Genomic DNA, 15031 nt, shown 5'->3' on the forward strand with positions numbered 1-15031 from the left:
GAAATTCCCCCGTTATAGTTAGTTCAGCTAACTATAACTCGCGCGCCCGCACTGCACTGCTGATGACGTCACATATTACATCACTCATGACATGGTCAGTGACATCACTCATGACATCACTGATGACATCTCAAATGACATCACTGATTCGCAAGTGGGTTGTGGAGCCGGTACCGCTTGTTCCAACACCTCCGTTGATCACACCACTAGCTCCACCTGCTCCTTAGTTGCCTCGTCGCTTGGCGCTGCAGCATGGGCTGCTCCTGCAGCTGGGCTCACCTCGCGGCTCAGGCAAAAGCCGCAATACATCCATCACACAAGTTTGCCTGGAGAAAAGGGGAGCCCACACAGGAAGGTGAGTATTGAGCTGCTTTATGCAGTGGAGATTGCAGTGGAAGAACAGCAAACCGCTTCACACAGTGAAGTCCAGTCCTGACGCGTTTCGTGCTTCACTGCACTTTGTCAAAGGAAAACGGACTAGCGCAGGATACCTCCGGCTGAAAGGCACACTTTAAATAATTTCCTCGCCTCAGTGGGGTGGCCACAAACGTGTGGCCTGATGGTCTGTGTAGTACTGGGTTTTTCTACAGTGAGTTGCCGGTTGCATCTTCGGTAAAAGAGAGTATTCCCAAGTGGGTTGTGGAGCCGGTACCGCTTGTTCCAACACCTCCGTTGATCACACCACTAGCTCCTCCTGCTCCTTAGCTGCCTCGTCGCTTGGCGCTGCAGCATGGGCTGCTCCTGCAGCTGGGCTCACCTCGCGGCTCAGGCAAAAGCCGCAATACATCCATCACACAAGTTTGCCTGGAGAAAAGGGGAGCCCACACAGGAAGGTGAGTATTGAGCTGCTTTATTCAGTGGAGATTGCAGTGGAAGAACAGCAAACCGCTTCACACAGTGAAGTCCAGTCCTGACGCGTTTCGTGCTTCACTGCACTTTGTCAAAGGAAAACGGACTAGCGCAGGATACCTCCGGCTGAAAGGCACACTTTAAATAATTTCCTCGCCTCAGTGGGCGTGGCCACAAACGTGTGGCCTGATGGTCTGTGTAGTACTGGGTTTTTCTACAGTGAGTTGCCGGTTGCATCTTCGGTAAAAGAGAGTATTCCCAAGTGGGTTGTGGAGCCGGTACCGCTTGTTCCAACACCTCCGTTGATCACACCACTAGCTCCTCCTGCTCCTTAGCTGCCTCGTCGCTTGGCACTGCCGCATGGGCTGCTCCTGCAGCTGGGCTCACCTCGCGGCTCAGGCAAAAGCCGCAATACATCCATCACACAAGTTTGCCTGGAGAAAAGGGGAGCCTACACAGGAAGGTGAGTATTGAGCTGCTTTATTCAGTGGAGATTGCAGTGGAAGAACAGCAAACCGCTTCACGCGGTGAAGTCCAGTCCTGACGCGTTTCGTGCTTCACTGCACTTTGTCAAAGGAAAACGGACTAGCGCAGGATACCTCCGGCTGAAAGGCACACTTTAAATAATTTCCTCGCCTCAGTGGGCGTGGCCACAAACGTGTGGCCTGATGGTCTGTGTAGTGCTGGGTTTTTCTACAGTGAGTTGCCGGTTGCATCTTCGGTAAAAGAGAGTATTCCCAAGTGGGTTGTGGAACCGGTACCGCTTGTTCCAACACCTCCGTTGATCACACCACTAGCTCCTCCTGCTCCTTAGCTGCCTCGTCGCTTGGCGCTGCAGCATGGGCTGCTCCTGCAGCTGGGCTCACCTCGCGGTTCAGGCAAAAGCCGCAATACGTCCATCACACAAGTTTGCCTGGAGAAAAGGGGAGCCCACACAGGAAGGTGAGTATTGAGCTGCTTTATTCAGGGGAGATTGCAGTGGAAGAACAGCAAACCACTTCACGCGGTGAAGTCCAGTCCTGACGCGTTTCGTGCTTCACTGCACTTTGTCAAAGGAAAACGGACTAGCGCAGGATACCTCCGGCTGAAAGGCACACTTTAAATAATTTCCTCGCCTCAGTGGGCGTGGCCACAAACGTGTGGCCTGATGGTCTGTGTAGTGCTGGGTTTTTCTACAGTGAGTTGCCGGTTGCATCTTCGGTAAAAGAGAGTATTCCCAAGTGGGTTGTGGAGCCGGTACCGCTTGTTCCAATACCTCCGTTGATCACACCACTAGCTCCTCCTGCTCCTTAGCTGCCTCGTCGCTTGGCGCTGCAGCATGGGCTGCTCCTGCAGCTGGGCTCACCTCGCGGCTCAGGCAAAAGCCGCAATACATCCATCACACAAGTTTGCCTGGAGAAAAGGGGAGCCCACACTGGAAGGTGAGTATTGAGCTGCTTTATTCAGTGGAGATTGCAGTGGAAGAACAGCAAACCGCTTCACGCGGTGAAGTCCAGTCCTGATGCGTTTCGTGCTTCACTGCACTTTGTCAAAGGAAAATGGACTAGCGCAGGATACCTCCGGCTGAAAGGCACACTTTAAATATTTCCTCGCCTCAGTGGGCGTGGCCACAAACGTGTGGCCTGATGGTCTGTGTAGTGCTGGGTTTTTCTACAGTGAGTTTGTGCAGTCTGCTGCTTTGCTTAAGTGTCAGGGCGGCCTATGGACAGGGATGCCGATTGAGGAATTAACGAAGGTGTGACAACAGCGGGGTGAGCTTCTCAACCCACTTGGTATTTATACTTTTAAACAGAAGAGTGCGACATGGTGACTCACTGTAGTAAAATTAAAGGCACCACAAGTACCAGGAGGCCAAAGGGATGGCCACGCCCACATGGGCGGGGTGCAGCAAGTTTTCAATTGGATGCCTGATAAAATCACCGTGAACCGACACTCTCAGTGAAGCCTGTGCCCCTGAGGAAGTGCAAGAGCATGAAACGCGTAGGGCTGGACGAAATCTCTGAGAAGTACTTTGCTGTTCTGTCACGCTGCATCCTCAACCAAATAAAGCTGCAGATATCGATTCCTTGTTTGGGCTATCTCATTCCAGGCAAACTTGTGTTGGATATATATATATATATATATATATATATATATATATTCCTGATACCTTGCTCACGATCAACTGTTTGTTTGATCCCGCCCTTTTTAAATTCAATTGAAATTACATCATTTCCTGGCGGTTTTCAAACGCCCCTTTGCATTCTGGAGAATGTAGTTTTAATACTCATTGTTTCTTTTTCTTTTTTTAATAATGACAATAGACGGCTCTATCAGTGGAGTTAAAGAAGCAAGACAAGCGGTTATAAAGGACAATGTTGACTGAACTTCCATAAATAAAGCATTTATATACAAATAAATACAAAAAACAGGACGTAAAAAAAGAAAAAGAAACAATGAGTATTAAAACTACATTCTCCAGAATGCAAAGGGGCGTTTGAAAACCGCCAGGAAATGATGTAATTTCAATTGAATTTAAAAAGGGCGGGATCAAACAAACAGTTGATCGTGAGCAAGGTATCAGGAATACCGAAACGCGTTGATCAGCCATTGCCTGTACCCTATGCATTGAATTTAAAGGAAAAATAAAGCGCATAAAAAGTTGTAAAGAGTGCTTCCCGTTTCTTTCCGGCTGGAGGGAATTTTGGTGGATTTTAAGCGGTGTGGTTCAACCGCAGGGATTTGCACCCACGAGGAGCGCTGCAATCACCCGGTAACTGGGAACCAGTGGAGTGTATATATATATATATATATATATATATATATATATATATATATATATATATATATTCACTGACAACAACCATAGGTTTCAGGGACGTTATAGTTGGATGGACATTTCTCTCGTAGAAAACCATAGAAATTCCCCCGTTATAGTTAGTTCAGCTAACTAGAATTTGCGCACCTGCAATGCACTGCTGATGACGTCACATATTACATCAATCAAGACATGGTCAGTGACATCACTGATGACATCTCAAATGACATCACTGATGACATCATCCAGTGACTGTGTTTTTCTTTAAAATTGAAATATACATTATATATATGCCAAGGTGTATTGAAGAAAGAGTGGGTGTATAAGTGTCTGGAAGGAAGATTTAGTAGGTGCGTGACTGACTGTTTAAGTGAGTGATTACATGTTTCTTACTGAATACATGGGTTAGTGACTAAACTGTGTGAATGTCTGTATCAGTCTGTCTGTTGTAGTATCAGCTGTTGCATGGGTTGGTCAGTAGCTACATGAGTGTCTATATGGGATATTTATTGGTTGCCTGAGTATTTGCATGGGTGCCTGAGTGTGTATGTGGGTGGATGGGAGGTGTGTGACTCTGTGCATAGATGTGTGAGTGGTTGATTTACTGTGTGTATGGGTTCAAGAGTGCATGTGGAAACAGCTGTATGGGTGGGTGGGTGAGTCTGGGTGTGTTGGTCTAGTGAATGGATGTCTCAATGGTACATGACCAAGTAACTACATATGAAAAAGGCAGTGTATGTGAGAGTTGAAGTATACAAATGACTATTCGTGAGAGTCAGTTATTGTGAGAGTGGCTGTATGGATGAGTGTGTATTTGAATCAGTGATTGTATAAGAAAGTAAGTATGTGTTTGTGACTGTTTGAATAAGTGATGTGGTGTGTGTATAACTGTATAGGTGAGTAAATGAGAGTGTGATTGATTCTTTGCATGACTGACTACATGTGCGAGTAACTCTGGATGATTGGTGGTGTGTGAGTGTCTGTATAGTTGTATGAGTGCATATGATAGTGTTGTATTGATGAGTGACTGCATGTATGAGTGACATTATGGGTGAATGTGTGTGTTGACCTAGGAATCAGTGAGTGCGTATGCAGTAACTGGTATTGGTGTGTCGATGGTGTAGAAAATGGTAGTCTGTATTTTACAGTGGGTGTATCAAAGGTTATCTTAGAGTGTGAGGGGGTGCATCAGATTTTCACATGGATGATGTCATCAGTGATGTCATCAGTGATGTCACTGGCCATGTCATGATTGATATACTATATGACATCATCAGCAGTGCATTGCAGGTTCACGAGTTACAGTTAGCTGAACTAACTATAACGGGGGAAATTCTATGGTTTTCTACGAGAGAAATGTCCAACTAACTATAACGTCCCTGAAACCTGTGGTTTTTTCAGTAAATTTCTAAGGTTTTTTTAAATGCTAATTTCTAACTATAACGTCCCTGAAACCTATGTTTTTTTCAGTGAATATATATATATGTGTGGACTGAGCACGTAATGGTGGCTAGGGAGCCCTTTTGTCACACACCCATGTGTGCTGTATTTGTTTCATACGGAAATCAATTGTTGCCCACCTCAAAATGGTTCACCATCAATTTGAACCAGAAATGATGCAAGTATTTTTAAAACACAACAGAGAGAAAATTTTAACGCACAAAATGAATGACAGCAAATTGCCATTTGTTCACAAATAGATGAATCAAGATTTGAATATCTTCATTTTTGCAATTCTTTATTCAAACATCATCTTGAAGTTGAGGAAAAAGATTTCCATGCAGCCGACACGTTTTGACCACATATGGCTTCTTCAGGGCCTCTAGACAAATATGTGTTCATCTTCTATATTTAGAAAAGAAAGTGTCCATTAGTTGTCCCTTATGTGCACCTAATTTCCATCTGTGGATCCTCATATGATACGTTACAAGCTCATTTCTTTTAGATTTGTCCAGTCATCTTTAGCCGTGTTTGGCCCATCAAAACAAAGTCCTTGTGGTTACGGCGTCTGGTGTATTTTGCCCAACAAAAAATATATATATATATATTTTTTTTTTTAATTCTTTTTTGGGGTGGAGCTTCCACTGTAACCTCCCTTTTAAAAAAAAAAAATGCTTTTAGCTTTTTATTTTTTTGGGGGGCTATTTCGCCCCCAAACACCATTTTGTAAGACCCTGACGTCCCTTTACCACTATCCACCTCTGAAACCATAAAGTCATGAGTACCCCTTATCCACCCCTATATCTCCAAAGCCTCTTACTAACCCTTACCCTTACCTATTCCTGAAACCTCAAACCCCCTTAATACCCTTTACCCCTACTCATCCCCAAACCCTAAAACCCTTACTACCCCTTACCCACCCCATAACTCTAAAAACTTTGACTAGTTCTTACCTATGTCTAAAACCTAAACACCCCTTACACATACCCATCCTGAACACTAAATGTCCCTTACTACTCCTTACCATAACTATTTCCGAACCCTAAAAGCCCCTAACTATCCCTCACCGCTATCATCCCTAAAAATTTAAATTCCCTTACTAACCCTTAATTCACCCCATCTCTGACGTCCTAAAAACCTTTACTACTTCTTACCCATAACCACCCCGGATTCATAAAAAACTCTTACTACCCATTACCTCTTATTCTTCCTGAATGCTAAATATCTCTTACTTCTCTTTACATTTATCCATCCTAGAACTCTAAAAACCCTTTATTACTTCTTATTCATACCCAAAACCTGAAAACTCACTCCTACCCCTTACCCATCCATTTACCTTACAAATCATTTCCTACCGCTTACACCTATCCTTCCATGAATACTAACAACTCCCTACTACCAATTCATCTTACCCCTCACTGGACCCCAAATTCCCCTTACTGCCCCTTACCGTTCCATGAACCCCTACGACCGATATCCCCTACCCATCACTGAAACCTAAAAAGCTCTTACTACCCACTACCCTATCACTGAACACTAAAAAAAACTAATATCCCTTACCATTACCCTTCCCTGAACCCTAGAACACCTTGCTTATTTTATGTCATTCAAAAAAATAATATTAACTGACCTGCGTGGCAAAGTCCCACTTTGCAAAAGTAGCTAAAAAGGGCCTGTGTGGTACTTACCTGGGTGGTAAAGACTGCATGATGAAGATGGTTTGGGGTTAGGGCTGCTTGGATACATGCGGTGAGAAACAACTGAAGCCAGTGACCTGCTTTCTTTGACGCTTATGCCACCTGTTTACTTTCTAGGAGGATTGATGGCTCGATAGAAATAAACAGGAGTGATAAGTCCAGCATCACTTGTAGTGCTGCTTCCCCTCTATACGCATCAATCAACACCTGCACCTTTGGATTCTCCCAAGGTCATCTTTTTTCCTCTACCTCCCTCTACCTGCCCAGTCTCCTAAAACTAAAACACTTCCCTTTTCCTATGTGTGTAGCAAGCTGCTTCGAAACTCACTCTCATAATATTAATAACTGCAAATCAGTAGACATGTAGTGTAAACAGTTTCGTGGTTTCATCCCCACGACTATTATTATGAAGTAGATCAGTTAAAACAGGCTGATGGCTCAGGTGAGTAGCTCGGGAGAACATTTGCGTGAAAGTGACTAAAAAAGCTGCAAAGAGTGTAACTAGATTTACCTTTTTCTTAAAGCAGTAGATAAGAATCTGTCTTGCATTTCTTTGCATAATAATGCATTCCCAGCAGGGGTACTCTGTCCATGTGTTCGTATGCTAAAAAACAAAAGCAAAGTTAACTTAAATATTTTATATGCACTGTGTTCACCGTGACGCTAAAGGTTGCATGTACATTCAGAAAATACATTAGATATCCCATTTGCTACTCAGCTTGCGAGGGGAGGTTCCGCAAAAAGAGCAAGTTAAACAGATAATTTAAACCTAATATAATGTATCCAAAGGAGTCCGACCTTAACAATGCCAACTCGTTGTTATAAATAACTGGCTATCTCAAGTCAGCAGTTACGTTGCACGTAAATAAACAGTGGTAATATTACTAAATGTAAGGGTACTCAGTGTATTAACCTCTGAAGGAAGAAGAATTGAATCAACTTTTCAAGGATTCGAACTTGTGAACTTCAGGTGACACAAGGAATGGACGTCACTTAACCCTCTATGTTATTTTACCAGCTGTAGGGCACGCCGCACCCCACCACTGTAAAATCTAATCCAGGACATTGACCTTTTCTGCAATATTACCAAGCCGCACCTAGCCACAAACAGTAGCATCTCTGAAAGGCCATAAATACCCAAATGATACTGGCCACCAGAAGCAACCGGGCCAGCCTAAGACTCATTTGGTAGTTCTCAGCAGGAATGCATGATCAACCTCACCGTGCCACAATTTTGTAGTTTGTCAAGGTGTCTCCAAGTCCAGATTGACCGACTCAGGTAAAGGTAGAATCATATCATGAATAATTGTGAGTGACAGAGGCGCCACGCATTCCCTGCCCTGTGACACATTGCATTTAATTTCCTCCTATGGTCAGTGGATCTTTGCACCACAGGCGCCCTGTCCTATATTTAAGTCTTTTTTTTAGGTCTCGCCTGACCCAGCGCATGCGCTGGTCTGGCGTGACTTATTGAGAGGGCTCCAAAAAGTGCTACCAGGCCAGCCTAGAGCTACAGTGCATGTGCGCGGGCGCGCGCGCCGCGTTTTACCGCAATTACTTTCACTTTCGAGGCCGCACGGCCGCTTTGCATAGCCAATAGGTCTCGCATTTGGGACCTTATAAGTATTTAGTTATGCAACTGTTGCATGGCTAAACACTTATAAGGTCCCAAATGCGAGACCTATTGGCTATGCCAATGCTTGTTTGCTTTACTGTGAGGTGGCCGAACTGTGAGAATGACAGGGTCTGAAAGTGCTCGGACATGTGTTGTCTCTTTCGGTTACGCATCCCTTGTACTGACACACACTACACTGATATGAGTAGCGCTACACAACAAATGAAATGCATATGAGAGAGGGGCTACATAAAGATGAGGGGCACTGTTGGAGGGTGGCAGTGAGGGAATCCGAGGAGGAGGTAGTGGGAGTGGCTATGGAGCGATGAGGGGCACTGTTGGAGGGTGGCAGTGAGGGAATCCGAGGAAGAGGTCATGGGGGGGAGGGGGGAGCTAGGGAGAGATGAGGGGCACTGCTGGAGGATGGTAGTGAGGGATTCTGAGGAGGAGGTCATGAGGGGGAGGGGCTATGGGGAGATGAGGAGCACTTGTGGCGTATGGCAGTGATTATTGGTGTGGCGCCAAAAAAGACTTTCGCATCAGCGCTAAAGCCGGCCTTGTCATGGCCTTTCTGTTTTGGTTTATTTAATTAGCAGTCGGGTCATAAGGGCTACTGTGGTACATACTTTAAAGTGTGTGCTAATTATATTTACTGCTATATTCAATGTTTTAAGTTTGAAGGTGATTTTACTAATGTTTTTACCGGGAAAAATGAAAGTGGAGCCCGATGGTGCCCTCTTGTGTCTCGTTCCTGAGAGGAGCTCAAGTTCTCCTGTGGTACACTGGATGCATGACCCTTGGGAGAAATGGGAGAAGCCCCTTACCTCAATGAGCAGGACCTCACATTTTACCACTATTGCACCCAACCCACCTTACCCACTGGCCCATTTTAAGCCCCAAAGCTTAGTGGTGAAGCCAAGTGCAAGGTCTCCTTGAACATGATTCATTGTTTAGATGGAATTAAGATGATCTTATTGAATAGAAATTACTCTTCACTCACAATATTTATTTACTCACAGATTTAATATTTTTATCTTTACAATGCCTTAATAAAGAAAAAATGGAAAACAAGGTTGTTTTCAGTTTTTATTGCATTGGTTCAATTTCAAAACCTTTTATGTGCATTAAAATTGATGCCCTTAACAGTTACCCAATTCAATTCAGTTCAAAATATCTTTATTCGATTTTATGGATAAAATCGTAGAAGAACATAAAACAATAAATAAATACAGTACACTGCATCTTAAATGAATAAAAACTATTAAGCAATGGCTGAGAAAATAAATAATCCCGTTACTGTCATCACATCCGTGGAAGAAAGCAAAAAGAGCTCTTTAAAGTGCGTTAGATACAATTCAATAAAGTTCATTAGTCACTAAAAGACAGCCGCTCCACAAATTTCAAACAACAATTTCCACAGTTAACCAAATAATACATCCATTGATTTCCTATTTTTGACTGACAGTTTAAAAAAACAACTCACACTATAACAAACAGATGGACTATCTATCAGCTACAAATATAAAAGGGTGTCAAAACATTTATGGAAAGCAAGTGGTTTCAAAATATGTTTACGCCAACTGAGAAAAAAAGATCTATAAAATTTACAAAAAAACATAAAATGCACCAATGACTGCCCTGCTGATCCATCACAGGGGCAGGCCAGCAATCGAGTGCACCAGGGCTTTGAAACATCAGGGAAACGCAATAGGCTCCAAACTATGCTGGCCCTAAATCTAAACAAGCATTGGTATAGCCAATAGGTCTCGCCTTTGGGACCTTATAAGTGTTTAGCCATGCAACCAGTGTTAGAAGTGGGGCTGAACGGAAGGGCACGGCGTGCCCCTACTTTTAAAAATTATGCTAGTCCGTTCCCCTACTTCTTGATTTAAAAAAAGCGTCCCGGGACTGCCCTAATTCCCGGTTCTAGTAAGGGCTTGAAGGCAGGCGCGAAACGCCATGGGGCTCAAAGTGCTTCAAAGCCCCCCCCACCTCCCCCGTCGTGTGTCACAGACAGTTTTTGAGATTATCGCACCCTTATCTGAGTACTTCACAGGTCTTTAAAAGACCATTTACATGTTAACGAGGCTTTGTTTATTTTTTCACCCCTTCATCTCCAACATGGCGAAAGGCGAGAAATCCTTTCTTTGGCCGCGGTAACCTTTGCCAACTGTCCTGCTGCGTGGATATTCTTTTTCTATGCAGCGCAGGAGAAAAGAAGTTTGTTTATTTTAATTCACCTTTCCCAACCCCTGCAGCTGCTTATCACTTCAGGCTGCGACACTAAGATTGACTAATGGAGTAGGTAGGAGAATGTGTCACTTTTTGTTTTTCTTTTTAAATCCGCACAGGCGCAGCAGGACATGTACTTCGTGTGTGCTTCATTTAATCCGTTTTTATCATTATCATGGCTGATGCAGGACAACAATAGGACAATAAAAAGATGCCCAGATAATGCTGGGGATTAATGATCCTGCTGGAGGGCAATCATTTCTCTGTTAGTAGTTAAGTGCAGATGAACTGTATTTTATGTGGAAGCTCAGTGGGTTACTGTCATTGTGACAGAGATCCTTGTGTTACTTGCAGTTCAGAAGTTACAATCCTAACATCGGACAGTGACCAATGAACTGTCATCAAAGAGCTGTATGCAAACCTGAATGATATAGTTAGAACTTCGAGTTTTTTGTTTTGTGATATAGTTAGAACTTCCCCAGTCTTTCATTATTCTAATGTTGCTAAAATGAGTATCTTTGGGCAGATATACATTTTTATCAGTAAAGCCAACCCCTAACCACTGGAGTACTCTTTAAATCTTGAGTTTGTGCTTCTCCAGACCAAACCCTCTTAAAATAACTGCCCACCAGTAGGGATGACATGTGATTCATACACCTTGTAATCCTCATTGGCTTATGTGACATTCCCTGTAGGCTCATTTACATACTTGTATGATTCGTTGTCTCTGTATAATGTGTGCGTGGTGTAAAGTACTGACACACACTACACTGATATGAGTAGCGCTACACAACAAATGAAATGCATATGAGAGAGGGGCTACATAAAGATGAGGGGCACTGTTGGAGGGTGGCAGTGAGGGAATCCGAGGAGGAGGTAGTGGGAGTGGCTATGGAGCGATGAGGGGCACTGTTGGAGGGTGGCAGTGAGGGAATCCGAGGAAGAGGTCATGGGGGGGAGGGGGGAGCTAGGGAGAGATGAGGGGCACTGCTGGAGGATGGTAGTGAGGGATTCTGAGGAGGAGGTCATGAGGGGGAGGGGCTATGGGGAGATGAGGAGCACTTGTGGCGTATGGCAGTGATTATTGGTGTGGCGCCAAAAAAGACTTTCGCATCAGCGCTAAAGCCGGCCTTGTCATGGCCTTTCTGTTTTGGTTTATTTAATTAGCAGTCGGGTCATAAGGGCTACTGTGGTACATACTTTAAAGTGTGTGCTAATTATATTTACTGCTATATTCAATGTTTTAAGTTTGAAGGTGATTTTACTAATGTTTTTACCGGGAAAAATGAAAGTGGAGCCCGATGGTGCCTGATATGGGGCTGGGGCCCAAGGTCAGCTGTGAGATAAGGTGCACTGGAGAGGAGAAGTGGATAATCAAGCCTGTAAGGGAGTGCGTTGCAGAGTCTGGGGTCAGGTGGAGGTAGCAATGAAGAGGGATCCTCCATGAAGGCTCGAACAGAGGGAGCCCAAGTAGTGTCACTTGCCTGATACTACCACCTCAGAAACCTCCTCTTCCCATCAAAGGAAAATTACATAGAAAAAACAGTTTTTGAGAGTGATAATATTTAGAAAGAGATTTGGAAAAGAGTGCGATTTACTGGGCCCTGTAAGACTAAGAAGAGATAAAGGAGGGCCCGGAGGGTGTTGCTACTCCCAAGATAATTTTGAAAAAAAAACTATAGGGTCAAATACTGCTTTTTATTTTCAACACCCCATTTTTACACAAATTCTCTCAAAAGCCATTACTGTGCCAAGACAACATCCCCATGAGTTGACCACATTTTTTTTCAAGATGCACAATATGTTCCTCCCATAAGTAAATATTACCTCCACTTTGCCAAGGCCTGTGTTTTGTCCTGCTTGCTCACATGTTATCTCACTCAAGCTCACTACCCCCATTATTCATTCTCATTCACTTTCCCTTTTACTCAAAATTGCTCACTTGCACTCACTCTTCAACATTCGGTATCACATTCTCACTCACTCAGTCTCACCACTTTTTCCTACTCTGATTACCTCATTCTAACTTACAGTTTCACTTACTCTACGTCACTCCTTCTCACTCACTTTCTCTCACTTTCATCGACATACACTCTTTCACTCATGCTCAGTTACATTCAGGCACTCAATCATTCACACCCACATTTACTTACTCGCACTCATTCTTCTTTGCAGGACACTTGAATACATATGTGCTATACTATGTTTGAGCAGCTAGCTGGCTGACATGAATAAGAATTATTTATTTATTTATCTCACTTGTAAAGCGCACTCTCACCTAACAGGCATCCTGGCGCTGACAATCAAGAGTGCACAATTTGTGGATAAGAAGGAGCCCTTGTGGGTTTCCGTGAGTCAGATCAGAGTCTCTTGAAGAGTTCCTTTGTCTCTGAGCCCTGCTTAACACATGTGTACAGGAGGAGCCCTATATTCATGTCCTCAATGTTTGAGACAAAAAATACTCATTGATTTCTGAACGAGATTAAAAGCGTTAAGGTAACATGTCGTTCCTGCTTATATTTTGCATGCTTTACATAATCCCTGTCCTATATTTATGTCTTTTTTTTAGGTCTCGCCTGACCCAGCGCATGCGCTGGTCTGGCGTGACTTATTGAGAGGGCTCCAAAAAGTGCTACCAGGCCAGCCTAGAGCTACAGTGCATGTGCGCGGGCTCGCGCGCCGCGTTTTACCGCAATTACTTTCACTTTCGCGGCCGCACGGCCGCTTTGCATAGCCAATAGGTCTCGCATTTGGGACCTTATAAGTATTTAGTTATGCAACTGTTGCATGGCTAAACACTTATAAGGTCCCAAATGCGAGACCTATTGGCTATGCCAATGCTTGTTTGCTTTACTGTGAGGTGGCCGAACTGTGAGAATGACAGGGTCTGAAAGTGCTCGGACATGTGTTGTCTCTTTCGGTTACGCATCCCTTGCCCTCTTGTGTCTCGTTCCTGAGAGGAGCTCAAGTTCTCCTGTGGTACACTGGATGCATGACCCTTGGGAGAAATGGGAGAAGCCCCTTACCTCAATGAGCAGGACCTCACATTTTACCACTATTGCACCCAACCCACCTTACCCACTGGCCCATTTTAAGCCCCAAAGCTTAGTGGTGAAGCCAAGTGCAAGGTCTCCTTGAACATGATTCATTGTTTAGATGGAATTAAGATGATCTTATTGAATAGAAATTACTCTTCACTCACAATATTTATTTACTCACAGATTTAATATTTTTATCTTTACAATGCCTTAATAAAGAAAAAATGGAAAACAAGGTTGTTTTCAGTTTTTATTGCATTGGTTCAATTTCAAAACCTTTTATGTGCATTAAAATTGATGCCCTTAACAGTTACCCAATTCAATTCAGTTCAAAATATCTTTATTCGATTTTATGGATAAAATCGTAGAAGAACATAAAACAATAAATAAATACAGTACACTGCATCTTAAATGAATAAAAACTATTAAGCAATGGCTGAGAAAATAAATAATCCCGTTACTGTCATCACATCCGTGGAAGAAAGCAAAAAGAGCTCTTTAAAGTGCGTTAGATACAATTCAATAAAGTTCATTAGTCACTAAAAGACAGCCGCTCCACAAATTTCAAACAACAATTTCCACAGTTAACCAAATAATACATCCATTGATTTCCTATTTTTGACTGACAGTTTAAAAAAACAACTCACACTATAACAAACAGATGGACTATCTATCAGCTACAAATATAAAAGGGTGTCAAAACATTTATGGAAAGCAAGTGGTTTCAAAATATGTTTACGCCAACTGAGAAAAAAAGATCTATAAAATTTACAAAAAAACATAAAATGCACCAATGACTGCCCTGCTGATCCATCACAGGGGCAGGCCAGCAATCGAGTGCACCAGGGCTTTGAAACATCAGGGAAACGCAATAGGCTCCAAACTATGCTGGCCCTAAATCTAAACAAGCATTGGTATAGCCAATAGGTCTCGCCTTTGGGACCTTATAAGTGTTTAGCCATGCAACCAGTGTTAGAAGTGGGGGGGAACGGAAGGGCACGGCGTGCCCCTACTTTTAAAAATTATGCTAGTCCGTTCCCCTACTTCTTGATTTAAAAAAAGCGTCCCGGGACTGCCCTAATTCCCGGTTCTAGTAAGGGCTTGAAGGCAGGCGCGAAACGCCATGGGGCTCAAAGTGCTTCAAAGCCCCCCCCACCTCCCCCGTCGTGTGTCACAGACAGTTTTTGAGATTATCGCAGCCTTACCTGAGTACTTCACAGGTCTTTAAAAGACCATTTACATGTTAACGAGGCTTTGTTTATTTTTTCACCCCTTCATCTCCAACATGGCGAAAGGCGAGAAATCTTTTCTTTGGCCGCGGTAACCTTTGCCAACTGTCCTGCTGCGTGGATATTCTTTTTCT

General features: G+C 43.5%; 1 protein-coding gene across 1 annotated transcript in view; it reads right to left on the minus strand.

Annotated features, from left to right (window-relative positions):
* ST8SIA6 (ST8 alpha-N-acetyl-neuraminide alpha-2,8-sialyltransferase 6) overlaps window positions 1-15031 on the minus strand; it is a 375988-nt gene that overhangs the window by 163030 nt on the left and 197927 nt on the right. The window contains exon 3 of the mRNA XM_085631516.1: window positions 7295-7387. Coding sequence (XP_085487642.1) covers window positions 7295-7387 — 93 coding nt within the window. The remainder of the gene's footprint in view (window positions 1-7294; window positions 7388-15031) is intronic.

The sequence above is a fragment of the Triturus cristatus genome, chromosome 10, assembly GCF_964204655.1.
Source record: "Triturus cristatus chromosome 10, aTriCri1.1, whole genome shotgun sequence".
Lineage (NCBI taxonomy): Eukaryota > Metazoa > Chordata > Amphibia > Caudata > Salamandridae > Triturus > Triturus cristatus.